This window comes from Halichoerus grypus, chromosome 2 (genome assembly GCF_964656455.1).
Source record: "Halichoerus grypus chromosome 2, mHalGry1.hap1.1, whole genome shotgun sequence".
NCBI classification, from domain to species: Eukaryota; Metazoa; Chordata; class Mammalia; order Carnivora; family Phocidae; genus Halichoerus; species Halichoerus grypus.
The window spans coordinates 124,496,061-124,513,162 of NC_135713.1; the positions used below are offsets into that span (position 1 = coordinate 124,496,061).

The 17,102-nt window shown below is 42.8% G+C and overlaps 1 protein-coding gene across 4 annotated transcripts in view; it reads left to right on the forward strand.

Moving 5' to 3' along the window:
• CDKL3 (cyclin dependent kinase like 3) overlaps window positions 1-11,831 on the forward strand; it is a 114,851-nt gene extending 103,020 nt beyond the window's left edge. For all 4 annotated transcript variants that reach the window (XM_078067508.1, XM_078067510.1, XM_078067509.1 and 1 more), the window contains exon 13: window positions 11,700-11,831. In XM_078067508.1, the coding sequence (XP_077923634.1) occupies window positions 11,700-11,732 (33 nt within the window). In that variant the 3' untranslated portion in view covers window positions 11,733-11,831. The remainder of the gene's footprint in view (window positions 1-11,699) is intronic.
• The last annotated feature ends 5,271 nt before the right edge of the window (window positions 11,832-17,102 follow it).

The window sequence follows — 17,102 nt, forward strand, 5'->3', positions numbered from 1 at the left end:
TTCTTAAAGGAGCGTTTGTTGATCAGTACAAAGGAATACAGGGAATATGTATATATCCCTTGAAACCGCCCCCTCCTTTTGTTACGTGACTCTACTTTCTCTTCTAACCCTTGTGAATGACACTAAATGTTATTACAGGTCCAATAAATTCTTAAAATATTTCCAAAGAAACAGAAACCAGTAGGATTAGGCATTGGAAAACTCTCATAAACTGTTGCTTCTGGAGTGTGCTCTGGATCTACAGTTAATTGCCTTGCCTGCAGAGCTGGCTCACATTCCTGAGTTGTGTGTATAGCTCTGAGGCAACAAGTGACACCATGACATTGACTAACTACATGGAGTCTCCTCTTGTCCGGAGGGAATTGCTCATGAGGAGGCAGGCTCTCTAATTTTCCTTTCAGGGGGATTCTGTCCCATGATTCCCCATCCTGAAATGCAGAATAGACACACAATAAATATTAGGTTGACTATGAGGTTTTTCATCACCCACTTTCTGATGTTTTATTGGCAAAGCTAGGACTATGTCCCATTTCATCGTGTAGTCTGTGGGAATGGTACTATTTCACACCTCTCCACATTGGTCAACACTTTTGATATGCTGACTGAAACATGATCACCTGGATAGGACAGAATTATTAATTTCAAGTGGGGGGAGTGATTCAGTTTAAAATGAGTCTTTATCTTTTAGAGATACATGTTGAATATTTATACATGAAATGATATGATGCCTATGATTCGCCTCAAACAACACTGGATGGAGGAAGTTGGCGGGGGTGCAGATAAAATAATAATGGGTACAACGGGTATGAGTTGGTGATTGTTGAAACTGGATAATGAGTGCATGGGGGATCATTATAATCCTACATGAGTTAGTGAATAATTATAAGCTTTATGAAAGGTCTACTCATGTATATGTTTGAAATTATACATAATTTTTAGATGATCACTCTAGATTTTGGGCTGAGTACTGCAATGAAAAAGAAATAATAATGAATTGTTTCTAGAAAAATGTGCATGCCCAGTCATTTCTCTTCTCAGTTCATAGTATACTAGTCAGTCTGTCCCCCATCTCCAAACCTTCACTAACTCTGTAGAGCTGTGATTAGCTTCCTATGCATTTGCCCCTGCTTTTTCTCCTCTGGCTTGTCTCTTCCATTCGATTAGTAATCTCATCATGGCAGGACTTTCCATGTAACCAGCTCTTCATCCGCGTGGTACTATGATTTCTCAAGGATGATAAAATAAAGTGTTAAAGATAAGATAGTAGATCAGTGTAAGCCAGTACTTTTCAAAAGGCTTGCAAAGGGATGGTGATTATCTAAATGTCAATTTATGTGTCAGGAACATCTGAGTTCAATTCAGTCACAAGAGTGATTCTCCCTAAAGCTAGGGGGAATATATCATACTTTTTCTTGTAAATCAGAAATAATCTGGCCTCAGGGTACAGAAGAAAAGGAGAGAAAAAGGAAGGAAATGGATGAGAATGGCAGCCGTGTTCTCCAGTGAGCCGGTGGTTATTCCAAAATTCATCCCCAAGTGGTGGGGACCATGCACCTGTCCCCAGGTGGCTGTGCTCGCAGCCCTGGGTCTGTGTCTTCTTGATGTGGCTCTAACACAGCTCTAATTCTTCTAGGTTGGTGAAGTTACCCCCAGAAGTCTTCTGCAGCAACTGCAGCCCCTTTTCCTCTTTTAGCCCAGAGTTGTAGAAAATCTTATTGCTGAGATAGGTCAAAACATCACTTTTTTTTTCAGGATTTTATTTATTTATTTGTCCGAGAGAGAGAGAGAGAGAGAGAAAGAGAGGCAGGCAGAGGGAGAAGCAGGCTCCCAGCTAAGCAAGGAGCCCTATGAGGGACTCGATCCAAGGACCCTGGGATCGTGACCTGAGCCGAAGGCACACGTCAAAGCATCCCTTTAAAGGTTATCCAAAGGCACTGAGTATGCACAGACTTGCTCCAGGCCATACACTTATACAGCTGGGCCCACGGTAGCCACCAGGTCTCAGTACTATTGGCCCAACTCCCCACCTCCTGGAGGTTTGTTTTGAAAACTGTGGTCTGCTAGGAGTCGATAGGTTGAGTGCCCTGTTTAAGGACTGCCACCTCTAGCTTTGGCCTTCAAAAGGAAGTGTAGGGAAGGTGGTTTACCTGCTGAGATGATGGAGTGAACCGCTGTGGGGAAGTGGTGATGTCATCAGCCATTTCTGGCCTCCACACTGAAACTGGACTACACTCTCGGTTAGGAAACAAAGGAGGGAGTGAAGCAGATTCGTCATTGCTTAAGCAGCCTGGTATGCCGACCTAGAATTCCTGATTCTCTAGCAGTTGGTTGAGGCAGCAGAGGGAAACTTTCTCAGGCACGTGCTGGGCCCCCACTGAGAAGGGCCGGGAACTGCCAGTCGGTGGAATGGACCCACGCACCTGTGTGCTCTGAGGAGCTCACTGGGAACTGCAGTGATGTCTTCCCTGTCTGGCCTTGCTCAAGTCCTCCAGGAAGTTGCCTTTAGGAGAAACCTTGTATCCTGCTTCTGCATGGATAACTGCCAAATGTGGCTTTGATACAACAGGTATGATTTATTTGATTATTTGAAAGTTTTGGCCACTAAATGGACATTAACATTTAAGATTCCCCTTCCCTTGGCCTCTAAAAAGTGGTTAAGAAAATCAATAGTGAACACATCCATTCTCCAGGGGCTTGGGAGGGCAGACATAGAAGGTTATCTGAGCTCTTGGAATCCTAGACAGGCTCCCAGGACTCCTTTTTCCTCTAGGAATAGGTTCTTGTTCAGCTGCTAGGAATAAAAAATTCAGTTGGCTAGAGCCATTAGCCATTCTTCTGAAGTGTTACCAGATCTATAAGGAGCCTTGGCCTTTCCCTGCTTGCAGGTAGGCCCGCCTTGAGTCTAGACTATGTAAGGTCTCCTGCTCTGATCCTTGAAGGGCTGTGGAATGAGATGAACTTACCATCCTTCTGTCCATGGCCTAATCCAGCCTGAATTTTCCTTTTTTGCCATATACTTCATCAGGAGCCAACTCACATCTCCTTTGCCTTAATTTGGGCTCATTTCTTCTTGATTAGTCATCTGGTGATACCATAATTTCTTGGTCATTATTAAGTGGCCATTCCTTAAAATTGTTTTAAAAGGTTATTTGTTCTTCATTTTTTATTAAGTAATATCTTTATGCCCAATGTGGGGCTTGAACTCATGCCCCAAGATCAAGAGTCACATGCTCCACCGACTGAGCCAGTCAGGCACCCCTCTTAAAAAATTATGAGTTGAGCTTCTCAGAAGAAAGATACTTTTATTTTTTTTTAAGTTTTTATTTAAATTCCAGTTAGTTAACATACAGTGTTGTATTAGTTTCAGGTGTACAATATAGTGATTCAACAATTCTTCACATCACCTGGTTCTCATCACGACAAGGCACTCCTTAATCCCCATGGCCTATTTCACCCATTCCCTCACACAGAAGAAAGATACTTTTATTTATTTATTTATTTATTTATTTATTTATTTAATTTTATTTTTTTTAAAGATTTTATTTATTTATTTGACAGAGAGAGACACAGCGAAAGAGGGAACACAAGCAGGGGGAGTGGGAGAGGGAGAAGCAGGCTTCCCGCCGAGCAGAGAGCTCGATGCGGGGCTTGATCCCAGGACCCCGGGATCATGACTCGAGCCAAAGGCAGAAGCTTAATGACTGAGCCACACAGGCGCCCCAAGAAAGATACTTTTAAATCCAATAAACAAGTACGTAAATAAACAAATATGGTATACCTTAGACTAGGAATCAAATAGGAGAGAGGGTGGGAAAGGTAGCCTCAGAATCCAAATTCAATCTGAGATCTTGCAGTGAGCTACAGGAGCCAATTCTGGTCTCCATCATTTCTTTCCCCCTTCCCTTCTTCTCTTCTTTCCTCCCTCCCTCCCTCCCTCCCTTCCTTCCTTCCTTTTTCAGCTTTACTGAGATACAATTGACATAGAAAACTGTGTAAGTTTTAGGTGTACAATGTGTTATTTGATACACTTCTGTACTGCAAAATGATTACCACCATAGCTTTAGCTAATACATCACAGCATATATTTACCATTTTTCTTTTTTGTGGTGAGAACATTTGAAATCTACTCATGGTCTCTGTCATTCTTAATGATAAAAAGCAGGAGCCTGGGCTGACAATGCAGGGAGAGATGCTGGCTTTGGATTCACATGGTTTAGAAGGCACCCCAGACCTCTTTGGAGGTCTTTAAACATCAACAAGCCAATGATGTGAGTTAGTGACTCCAGGATATCAGGATGGGGATCTAACCAAGAGACACTTGCACTTTTTAGTTCAGGGCACATTCCCTTAGTCCATCCGTACAAGGCCACTCTTTTAAATATGTATGCCTGTATTTTCTCCTATTTCTGCTCCTCACTCCTATCCTTCCTCCCTGCAAACAACCATTCTAATCCAAGGTCAAACAACCAATCTAATCTAAGGTCAGTTCCAGGACCCTGACGGGGCCATGCATTTCTGGTGTGAGGACTGGAAAGGGATGAAGTTATGCTGGAACCATTTAAGAAGGGTAAGTCAGGTCTCAGTGGATGACGGATGCCTTGTCCTGTGTGAAGCAGTCAGCCCTTTTGTGAATCTCTGGATCTTTCTTGTCACATGGCAGCCATCTCCAAGTTTTAACCTATGCTCCTCTTTCTGAATGTGAAGCTTATATTTTTTCTGTCACAGGCCCACTTAGTGGTCAATATTTTCCAGACCCTGATGTTTGTTGATGCATACAACTGATTAGTACTTCTGTTCTTTTGCATTGTTTCAAAGCCCACCCCTTTCTCATTCACAACTGCACACAGTAACAGTAATGCCTGTGGTATTCAGTGTGACTCATATCCTTGCATGATTGACTATTATCCAGGCTTCTTCTGAATACTGAAATGTAGTTCTAAATTCACAAGCATAATCCAGAAATGTATTAACAGTTTGGTTTTGGGGGGGGTTGCCTTTCTTCCAGAAATCTGAAAATTCCATTGATTCTTTTCTGAAAAATTGTAAATTATGACTTGTCTTCTTCTAGAAGTTGTCCTTGTGTTTATCCTCATTTGACAGCTGAGAAAACATCAGCATGAAAATAACAGCTTTCTCTGTAACTTAAGTGTTTCATTGACCTCCATACACAGTTATTTTAAGAGGATTTAGATATATCTGAATGGCCACTAAGAATTTCTGATGGATTTGAAACCTGACCTGTTTAAAGGAGTTTGTCCTGGATAGTTGAATGCTGGCCTGTCCAGGTGACCTTGAGTAAGGACCTAAGGACCATCAGTTCTTCATTGTGCAGGTCACAGGATGTTCTCCAAGGGCCAAAGGCAGGATGGCTCAGGGCCAGATGTCCACCATTTGTGGCAAAGCCAGTCAGAGCGGCTGCCTTGTGAATATGAGCCCAACCACTTCACCTGTGTCCTGTGACAACAGCATTAAGAGAAAAGATGTTTCTCTGCCATCTCCAAGACAAAATGAGGGAGTAAAGTACTTGGGCCCTTTGCCTTGGCCTCAGGCAGGTCTATCTGAACTAGCCCCTGTGTACTGTCACCATGTCTGACTCCCCAGTTCCCGTGGAGCTTGTACACTAGCCATGGTGTTCCCACAAACTGCATCAACCCAAGTATAAAGTGCCCAGGGAATGTAGCCCTGCTTGATCAAATTAAGTAGACACAGATCCCATGAGGATATTTCTGTGCTCAATTGACACCCTCCTCTTTCATGTACCAACCAGGAGTGATGTTGCAAGTGAAACCTGCTAGAAGTAAGAATTGGGGAATGTTTGTTGGCAGGGCCACCTCCTACAGTTGTACCCTGAAGAAGACTCCAAATGAGGGGGTGAGTGGGGGCTGAAACCCAGCCTGAGCTCTACCTTGCCAAGCCTAGCATTTTACTCTGGGGCAGTTTTCTCCAAGGGGGGAAGAGGTGTCTTTTCTAATGCACTTAAGGACACCTATGGGCGAGACGTTGTCTAAAGAGATTGCCATACAGGTCCAAAATTGGTCACATAGGAGGCTGCTCATGGTAGCAGTGTTTTGGGTGGTGGGAAGTCAGAGGCACTGGGGGTGCCCACTACTGGAGTACTCTGCAGCAGTCAGGAAGGATGGACTGGATGTGCACATAGCAATGTGGATAGGTCTTACAAAATGTGGAGTGGAAACAGTAAAACACGGAGACCTGTAACACAATGCTATTGTGTAAATTAAAATGCATGCAGAGCAGACAATAACACATCCACATGAACACATAGAAGCCAAAAAATATAAGTAAATGGATTAGAATGGTTGTTTGCAGGGAGGAAGGATAGGAGTGAGGAGCGGAAATAGGAGAAAATACAGGCATCCATATTTAAAAGAGTGGCCTTGTATGGACTGACTAAGGGAATGTGATCTGAACTAAAAAGTGCAATTAATTTAACACTCAACACCTGAGGCCTAATAAGTTTTTTAAAAAAGGTGCTCTGGACCTTGCCATTTGAGGCTTTCCTCAACCCAGCTGTTGACCAGTAGCATCGCTAGATCAACATGATCACAGCTTTTTAATACTCTCACCGACAGAGACTTCTATCTGGACTTGAGTGAGCTTCCTTGTAACATGTCTGCCCTTATCAAACTCAGGTTGGTCTGATGTTCTCCTGGTCCTTAAAATCCTTGGAAATTACCTGGCCTTATCTACATTATTTTATTTTCCTGATAGCCATAAACAGAAATGAAAGCATTTACTTCCCTGGGGATTTAATCAAACCATAAAAGCTATGTTAATGAAGAATAGGGACTGCAGAGAAGAGAAGAAAGCCCTCGGTTCTGTTTGGCCTTGTTTCCTATCCATCCTGTAACGACTTTTTGCATTCACTCAAGGCTTGCAGCAGATGGGTCAGATTGGGCCTATGGTCATTGGGACACGGTGTCTAAGCTTCTTTCAAGATACATCTAGAACATTCTAGACCAATGCAATCAACAGTTGTCTGATGGCTAAAAACTTGCACCATTTAACAAATATATGAGTAAATCCAGGACCATTTTTGAGATATTTCTTAGTCAACTTGGTGCTGCTTAAACCAAAAAAAAAAAAAAAAAAAAAAGATAATATTCTTCAAAGTAGCATGTGTTCAATAGGTATCTAAGAAGTGTCAGTTAGATTGAATGACCTTTTACTATCCATCCAGGGACACCTCCTGTCCCTGTGGTACCTTACATGTATTAGAGCAGGTGCCTCTTCTTCCCGGCGACACAGCCCCAGAGTCAGGCACAGGCAGAGCAAGTGGACTTGGTCTCAGCCCAGTCACCCCCTTAGTTATTAAGGATATAATTTACACGACTGTAGGATGTGACCCTGCAAACAGATAAGCTCCCCCACCTTTCTCTCCTCCACCAGGTTCCCATGATTTGCAACATTTCTCTGGTTGATGTTGGAAAGGCAGGCTTGATTGACCATCCCATCCCCAAGTAGAGCGACAGTATCTGCCATGCTTCCATGCTCTTCTGCAGCTTTACCCCTGCCTCTGTAAAGGGGGAGTGTGATTCTACTCTTTTTGAGTCTGGGTGAGCTTTGGACTTGCTTGCCACCAACAGAGCACAGCAAAAGCGACAATGTGATTTCTGAGGTTAGGTGATAAAAAGTGATGATCTAGCATCCACCTGCTGGCTGGAATGCTTGGAGTTGGAGCCCTAAGGTGCCCTGTAAGAAGTCTATCCTGAGACTACCAAGCTGGGAGGAAGCCGTGCCACATGGTGAGGCTGTGTGTAGGTGCTCTGGTCAGCAGTCCGAGTTTTTGAGTGCTCCAGGCTCAGACACTGGACATGTGAGTAAACAAACCTGAGATGCTTCTAGCTCCCAGTTACAAAGTCATCACCAGACTTTGAATCTCCCCAGCTGGGGCCCCAGATAGCTTGGAGCAGAGAGAAGCTATCCCAACTGTGCTCTTTCTGAATTTCTGACACCTTGAATCTGTAAGCACAATAAATTGGTGTTTTTGTTTTATGTTACACAGCATATTTGAAACTTCCCCTAAGATAAAGTTTGCCGAAACAAAAGTGGGGGGAACTCACTTGTCTTCTGTCCTATTCTTCCAGGCTGTGGTTCTGTGCTAACAGGTGCCAATGGTTTAAATAGATTGCTCCTCCTGTAAGCATGACGTCTGTGTACTCTTGGGGGCTTCTTGGGACCTGGGACCCTACAGCAATGTGAGATTTCAGGCAGGGAAAAGTACTAAGGGGGAAAGCATATTCTTAGGCAAATGTTTTAGGCACTCCTCAAATCATTATAATTTGGGGTGGCTAGAATTCCCCTTGAAGACAAAATTCTCTTCTCTGACAATACTTAGTCCAGCCCTAGGTACACAAGTGGACATCCATGAATTCCTGGCGAAATGATTGAAGAAATTTTTCAGGATTTACTCATCAGCCTACCCTGAAGGTTAGGGATTGTTCAATTTTGAACTTTGAAGTGTTTCTGTCAGCAGAAAGACAAGCAAATAGGCTGCACGTTAGTATGCAGATGATGTACTTTGGAAGGTCCTTCTGTCTGCTTGTAGGTTCTCCCCTTGAAGAAAGACTGTTAACTCATGCTACAGCCTGCCGCTCTCTGCTTGGTTTGGGCTATGTCACTAAGCCCAAAATAGAAAGTTCTTTTACTGCAGAGCAGGGAAAGAGGTTTAAATTTATCAATTCAAATAACAAAGGGTAGCATTATACTGGCTTTCCTCGGGTTGGGGGTAGGGAAGAGATAATGGCTGCTTCATCAAGGAGAAGGAGTGATCTGACACTGGCAGGGGCTGGGACCAGGAGACAAGCTTCCACTGTGGTGAGTTGGGCTTGTTTCCCATCCTGGCCCCCCTCATTCCCTCCTTCCAACCATGTCACCTCTTTTAGGACATGGGAAAGCAGCTGAGCTACTGGGGAATCAGTCCCAGAAATGTCACTGAAGTTATTAGACTGGAAACAATGCTCTGAGCCAAACCGCTTCTCTCTTGGCTTTTAGAGGAGTCAGGACCTTGCAACAAAGTTACACAGAAGGGAGATGTGTCTTTTCCTTGTCACATGGTCAAAAATTTTTAATGATCCTTAGGGTTGGAAAGAGTTTGCAGAAATTGGCATTCCCAGATATTGCTGGAGGGAGGTAGACTGAGTCAGCCACTTGGAGAACAACCTGACAACACGGATCCATGGTATACCAGAGAATGTGGATCTAGAGGCTCTCTCATTTATAGCTGGTGGGGGTGCAAACTGGTTCCCTAGACAAACTCTTGTACATATACAACAGGGAACATTTACAATATAATGTTCATAGCAGCAGTGGGAGCAAGAGCTAAATCCTAGAAACAATGTACCTGCCCATCAGTGGGAGAGAGGATGATAAACCGCGGTACGTCTACACAGTGGGGTATTTAATACCAGGCAAAATGACTACAGTGGAATACAATGATATGGATGAATTTTAGCAAAGTAAGTGGAAAAAACAAGTCCCCAAAGATTACATACAGCTTGATGTCCTTTTTATAAAACTAAAGACAGTTCTAAAAAATTACTCTTTAGGAATATATACAGATACAGCAAAATCATATAAAAAGAAAAGGAAACGAACATAAAATTTAGAACAGTTCCCTTGGGTAGAGAGCACAGAAGATGGGGTGGAGAGCTTTATGCTTCAATATTGGTTATTGTTGAGGCCCTAGCTTTTGTTTTGGGTTGTGGATTGACAGGTACTGAATACATTATTAAAATTAATGAATTTACTACCTAACTTAACAAAATCAGGCCATCCATACCAATTTTGAGAGTGTCAGAACAAAGGATTATGGTCAATCCAATTCTATATACCTGCCATTAAAAAACAAAACAAAACAAAAACAGGTTATAGAGCCTTTGGCACAGTCGTCTCACTTCCAAGCATTTATCTTAAGGAATAAACAAAGATGCAGAGAAACATTCATGAACAAGACACTTATTGTGATATTTATAAATATAAAAATAGGAAACAATCTATCAAACTAAGGGATTAGTTACATAAATTGGGTTACACTGATATACCTGAAAACAAAGTAGTCTTTTTTTTTTTAAGATTTTATTTATTTATTGACAGAGAGTGAGAGAGAGAGAGAGAGAGAGAGCACAAGTAGGGGGGGAGCGGGAGAGGGAGAAGCAGACTCCCCTCTGAGCAGGGAGCCTGATGTGGGACTTGATCCCAGGACCCTGGGATCATGACCTGAGCCAAAGGCAGACGCTTAACTGACTGAGCCACCCAGGCGCCCCAAAAACAAAGTAGTCTTTTAAAAATATTTTCTAGGGGTGCCTGAGTGGTTCAGTTGGTTAAGCACCTGCCTTTGGCTCAGGTCATGATACTGGGGTCCTGGGATCAAGCCCCGAATCGAGCCTTGTGTTGAGCCCCACATCAGGCTCCCTGCTTGGCCAGGAGTCTGCTTCTCTCTCTGACCCTCCCCCATCTCGTGCTTTGTCTCTCTCTCAAATAAATAAATTCTTTAAAAATAAAAATAAAAAAATAAAAGTATTTTCTAAGAGTATTTAACAATATGGGGAAAAGGTCATGATACATCAGTTGAATAAAACAAATTACAGAACAGACATACAGTGTGAACTTAGTTTTATATATATATATATTCCTCATTTCTGGATGTTGTGATTGTTTCTTCCTCAAACTTGTCAGTAGTTCACAAATTTTCTGCAGTGATCATTAATTTTTTTACAACCAGAAATAATTTTATTATGAAAATAGTTAATAATAATAGCTAATGTAGATGGAGTACTTGTTATGTGCTAAGAGCATTACATGGACTCATTTATTTAAAGCTTGAAATAAACTTATGGGGATGGTACTATTATGATCCCCATCCTACAGATGAAAATACTGATGGTTAGGTGGTTCCACAACTTTGCATGAGAACACAGAGGCCATAAAAAGTGGTACCTTGAGCCAGGCTTCTAGGAGGCTCTTCAAAGGGTGTGCTGATGGTAGGGTCTTGGCCTCCGTGGTACAGGATGGCTGCACCAGAGAGAATGATCTCCCTGTGAGCAGTATTGGGAATTGAACAGTTTGATGTGGAACCTGCAACCTAAACAGGTTGAGGCCTCCAAGGGGTGTCTGAGCCTGAGTCCACACAAGGCAGCCAACCATCAAACATGGGTGTGTGTAGGGGGGCACACGTGGGGAGCCAGGTAGCCCAGTCCTTGAGGGTTTCTGATGAGCCCCTGTGGCAGATCCCAGTAAGTGCAGCCTGGATCGTAGAACAAAGATTTTACTCAGGACTCTGACTAGCTCTGGTTCTCACCAGCCACTGTAGGATGGCCTCTAGAACCTTCAGTGGAGAGGTGCTCTAGGGTTAGGACAGAGCCAGGGCTCAGCTGCGGTCTCTTCTCATCACTCATGCTTTAAATATAAGCTCTGATGTGATCAAGGCACCAGAGATAAAATGCCTTTCTCAAGCTAAGCAGGCAGGATCTGTATCCCATTTGGACAAGACAGTGGAAAATAGACTCAGGGGGAAAATATCCCTTGGCCTCAACACTTACACACGGGAGTTGAAGAATCTGATACCTTAATATTGTAGAATAAACAAATGGAGGCATAGTTTCCTATGTTTTCTTCAAAACATCTAGAATAGATACGATTTAAGTGGGTGTGATTTTAACAGCTAGTTCTTCTCTTCTCAGCTGAAGAATTCTGGATTATCCTTCAAGATGTAGCTCAAGCATCAGCTTCTGTGGAAATACTTCCCAAGCCGCCCCAAGCAACAAGGCCGTTCCTCTTCTATACATGTTTAATAAATGATTTGTTTATCTGTCGGAATGTCTGTCTTCCCCTGCTGGAGCATAAGCTCAGTGGGCTGTGTTTTATGCACCTCTGGGTTTTCCCCGCTTTTCCTCCACTACTTCCCATCACCTCTCCCCCATGCCCATCCCTATGCCTGCCATGTGGTAAGTGCCAATTAAATGTTGCTTTTGGAACAGTCAGCTATAACGTTTGGGGTATGGTCTCCTAGAATTCTCAGAGCTGGGACTCAACCCCCTTTTTGCATCTATGATACTTGAGAGAATCTGATGAAAGCTAAGAACCTTTTCCCCAGAAAAAACACGTACAAAAGAAAACTCCCAATTGTATAGCAGTAAAGGTCCCCTCGCCGCCCCCCCCCAACACATACAAAAGTGAGTGCATGTAAAACTGGGGAAATCTGAATATGGGTTGTATCCATATCAATGGCCAGTTGTGATACTGTATTATAGTACTGCAAGATGTTACCATTGGGAAACCGGGATCTCTCTGTATTATTTCTTACACCTGCATATGAATCTAAAATTGTCTCAAGGAGTGCATGGCTCCTGGGTGGCTCAGTTGGTTAAAAGACTGCCTTCAGCTCCGGTCATCATCCCAGGATCCTGGGCTCCCTGCTGAGTCTCCCTCTCCTTCTGCCACTCTTCTCCACTCGTGCTGCTCTCTCTCAAATAAATAAATAAAATCTTAAAAAAAAAAAATGGTCTCAATAAAAATTTCAATAAAAAAGAAAATTCCTTTGGGAGTTGATGGATCCCCTGAATCCTAGGTTGAGAGCTCCCCAGTATGTATAGTCCAATTGCTACATGGATGACCTAGAGTGTGGGGCTTGAACGGGTCCTGAATGACAAGTAGTGCTCATATAGATACAACTGGCTGCCTGGGGAGCAAGACATGTTGCGCAAAGAGGTGAAAGTAGGAATGGAGGTGTATAGCACTTCTCTGAGACAGTAAGAGGGCCACCTGAGCTGAGGGTAAAACCTTTTAATGAGAGGGAAGGAAGGAGAAAAGACCATATTGAAATGCTTTGTGAAGAGGCCATGTGAGAAGGCCACATGAAGGTGAGACTACTCTTCACAGGAAAGTGGGTAATATTAATATTCCAGGGCATAGAGGAATATTTAACAGAACTATTAGCTGCATGTTGTTTGGGCCTGTGCTTCCCCTAAGAGGTGCCTAGTCATGTTTACTCAGATATTCTGAAATTTTCTTTTCACAATTATGAGCAACATATTTTCATTACAGAAGACTCAAGTATATAAAAAGAAAAAAATAAAAATCCCATTCACCAGAAGCAACTGCTATTAATACTTCATTGTGTACATTTCTAAAGTCTCTCATGGGGGCACCTGGGTGGCTCAGTCTGTTAAGCATCTGCTTTCGGCTCAGGCCATGATCCCAGGGTCCCAGGATCGAGCCCCGCGTCAGGCTCCCTGCTCAGCGGGGAGTGCTTCTCCTTCTCTCTCTGCCCCTCTCTCTGCTCTCTCTCTCTCAAATAAGTAAATAAAATCTTTATTAAAGTCTCTCATAAACATCTATTTATAATATATATTTAGTAAAATTAGGGTTTTACATCCTGTTTTATAAGGTAATTTTGTCACTTAATACTATATTGTGCGTAATGTTCCATGTCAATAAACATACTTCTCTGATAAGATTTTTAATACCTGCATAGTTAGTGACAGTTTTTTTAAGGCTTATCCAGCCCTCTGGAGTGATAAACTTTGCCTTTCGTTTAAGATTATTTTTTTCCCCTGTAACGGAGAGAAATATTTCCTCTGTAAGTGAGAATGGTATCTAGATGTCATGGACATTACCAAGGGACGTGGTTATTTCTCTTTTTTTCTTTAGTCAAACTGCAGTAGCTGGGTGAAAGAGCTTTATTATATTTGTGGCAAAGTTCCTGGCCACAAAATTTTGGCCACATCTATAAAATTCTAATTTCAGGTGAAAGGGCAATGTAAGTTTAATTTTTCTGAAAATTGCAAAAGAGAAAAACGGATGGATACCAACGAGTTGCAAGTATCACTGTGTATCCTGCGTACGAAATCTTCTGGTAGTTGGGCATGTCCAATTGGCCAGAGCATGGCAGGTTTCTCATGGGCATAGCCACTAAAATGTTGACTAAGTAGGTCTTTATTTTGGAGCTTCTGGGGTATAGAAGGCCTTGGTGCAAAGCACATGCCATCAGATATGGCACCCTTTTCAGAGAAAAGATTCTGGTACAACAGGAACATAAGGCTGACCAACTGTATTAATTCTTGGATTTATTCCTCATTATCTTTTTCTCTACACAACAGGTCTTCTGAATGTTTGCATGATGTCAAGGGAAGAGAGGGGATGTTCTTTTTGTTTCATCTCTACCCTCTTTTCTTGAATCCTTCCCCCCCACCCCACCCATCTTCACTTCATCTCATGGCTTTGTATCTATATGATTTTTTTGATATCATTATGTTCTGTTTCCAAGCACCACTATGTATTTCACGGCAGGCGTTGTGGTGCTCCAAGTAGCATTAGAGGATATTTAGAATCAGAGACCACTTAGAAGTAATAAGAATAAGAATACCTAGGGGCCCTTTGGTGACTCAGCCGGTTAAGCATCTGACTTGATTTCGGCTCAGGGTCAGGAGATGGAGCTCTGCGTCAGGCTCTGTGCAGCCTGCTTGAGATTCTTCCTCTTCCTCTGCCCCACCGCCCCCCCCCCAAAAAAAAAGAAGAAGAAGAAGAATATCTAACACTTTAATACTTACTGGACATTTATTATATGCTGTGTTGTGTTTTACATTTATAATTTCACTTAATTCTCAGAAGAACCTTTTATTTGGCAATTACAATTATCCCCACTTTATCAATGAGAAAACTGAAACTCAGAGTTTAGGTAACTTGCCAAACTTCATGCAAAACCAGAATTCAAACCAGGTCCATCTGACTCCAGAGCCATTTCTTACCTACATGGCTCTACTTTGTGTCTCAGTAAGCTTAAAAGTCAGGGAACTGGAAGGAACAACAACAAAATAAACCTAATGTAAGGCCAAGAAAATTGCTGACAAAAAGATATATCTTTCCTTCTCGATGTTTAATGTCAATTTTTATACTTAGGCTAAGATATCTATTATAAAGCTATTTGCTGAAGGTCATTTTCCTCCTACCCCGCCCTCATCATCAGATGATTTTTATTTATAGCTATGTTTAAACATCATAGGTAACACTTAGACTTGCTGTATACTGAATTTTCCATCTGAGCAAAGATTCTTTCTCAAAGCATATTTGCTTTATTCACTCTCTGGTTTTTGCCAAGAAATTAAAAGGACTTTTTTTCTTTTCTTTTCTTTTAACTTTTTGTTTCAAGTATTCCTGAGCTCTAGAATTTAGACAGTCAGGTCCAATTAGTCAAGACCAGATTAACCAAACTGAAGTTTTAGATCCATGGCTAGCTTGAGTTCCGCAAAGTAGAAAACATTCTAGATTCTTTTTAAAGGAAAAGACATTCTGATTTAGTTCTGTATTGTTTGTAATCACATATGCTTTACTTCACAGCTTGAATGCTAATAAGAGCTTCCTAGAATTCATTCCTTAAGAAGTTAAGTCATGGCATCTAATTATTTGGCAGGGTGTTTTAAGTATATATAATTATATCTTCTCTCCATTTTGTGGTGGTGAGCCAAGTAATCTGCATCCAGAGAAAATAAATAATACCTACATTAGGGCTACCAACTAGGAGCTCACATCACTTTGGAAAAACCCACTCATTTAATAATCTTAACACATAGTAGGTGCTCAATACTTTTTTTTAGGGTAGATAAAACCCATGAGGTTTTTATTTTGTTTGCTTTGTTTTTTTAACCACATGACTTCTGACAATATAGCATTTTCTAAATTTCCTTTTGGGAAAGGAATTTCTCATTGGAATTATGGTCCATGGAAACTACTTTGTAAAATGCTGCTGCAGATGCTTAAAATTTTGATGTCCTCAGGACACATCTGCACCCATCCGGGACCTCTGAAACATGAATGAATGCAGCCCTTAGGGTGCCCAATACTTTTTAATGAACCAAACTAATCTCACCCCCACCTTTCTAAATAGGATAACTCAGGCAAAGGGAAATCATATTGACCCTATTCCATATTTCAATCTTTGGAGGTCAGTTGTGTGAGTGTGCCTGAGACCCTGCACGTGGGACTATAAAGTTTCAAATCCTGATCACTACCTTGGAAGTCCCTTCTCTTTTCTGAGTGCTCCTCTGCTTCTTGCCCTATGAGACAGGACCAGTTCTCACACAGTACAGGGCAACAGTGAAGAGTAAGACCTAAGATGACAGCACTAAGCATGGCTTTATAATCATGAGCACTAAGCGATGATTTTTTCCTCATACATTCTACATGATCTTAACTCTTACTCCTCTATTATCTGGGGATGATAACTGCAAAACATGGTCAGAATTTGGGCTAAAATAACTTTTTTTTTTTCAAGTCTGGTAAATTATGTTACAAGCCTTTGGGGAGGTAGATCTGAGACACTTTGCTCTGGGCACGCTGCTGGGAGGTAGAACGGAAAGCAGAATTGTCATTTTCAGTCTGGGAAGGCTGACCCTTCTTTCTCCCAAGCGTGGGATCGAGCACGTAATTGGCGCTTTACAGAAACAAATACTTCCGTGAATGCAGGGACATGGGGATGTGAAAACACTTCACAAACCCCAAAGAGATTCATAGCCAGACCGAGATCTGATCCCAAGGTATCTGAGCTTTCTTTAAAACGCGGGTTGTAGCCGCTTCTGACACCCTCAGGTCGTCGTCCCTCTAGAAAGTAGGCCAGAGAGAATAGGGGTTGGGGGGGGGGTGTTGTTCTCATTCCCACAAGGAACCCGAGGGGTAAGAAGGCGCACACCTGGGTGGGAAGGCAACAACGGGCGAGGCTGCGTGGGGCGTGTGGAAGCCAGGCGCGCGGTCCGAGGCTCCGAGAGAAGCCCAAGCCTCGGCCGCAGGCATCGCGCCCAACAGGACACCTTAGGCCCGAGGACAGGTGTGTGCGGGGGGGGGGAGTCAGGTGCACCGCGCGGCACTCCCAGGGCAGACACACCCTCCTCCGCCCACGAGTGACCTAATTACAAGGTGCCTGCCGCGCCCAGAGGCGGAGGTGGTCATTCCAACCAGGCTACCACTCGGCGCCCGCTCCTGCCCCCAAAGATTTGGGTATCCCATACAATTCCAGCGCACCACGAGGTCACAACTCTAGTTTCTGTGACCTGGACGCAAACGCGGGGTGAAGCGCAGAGCCGGCTCACCTT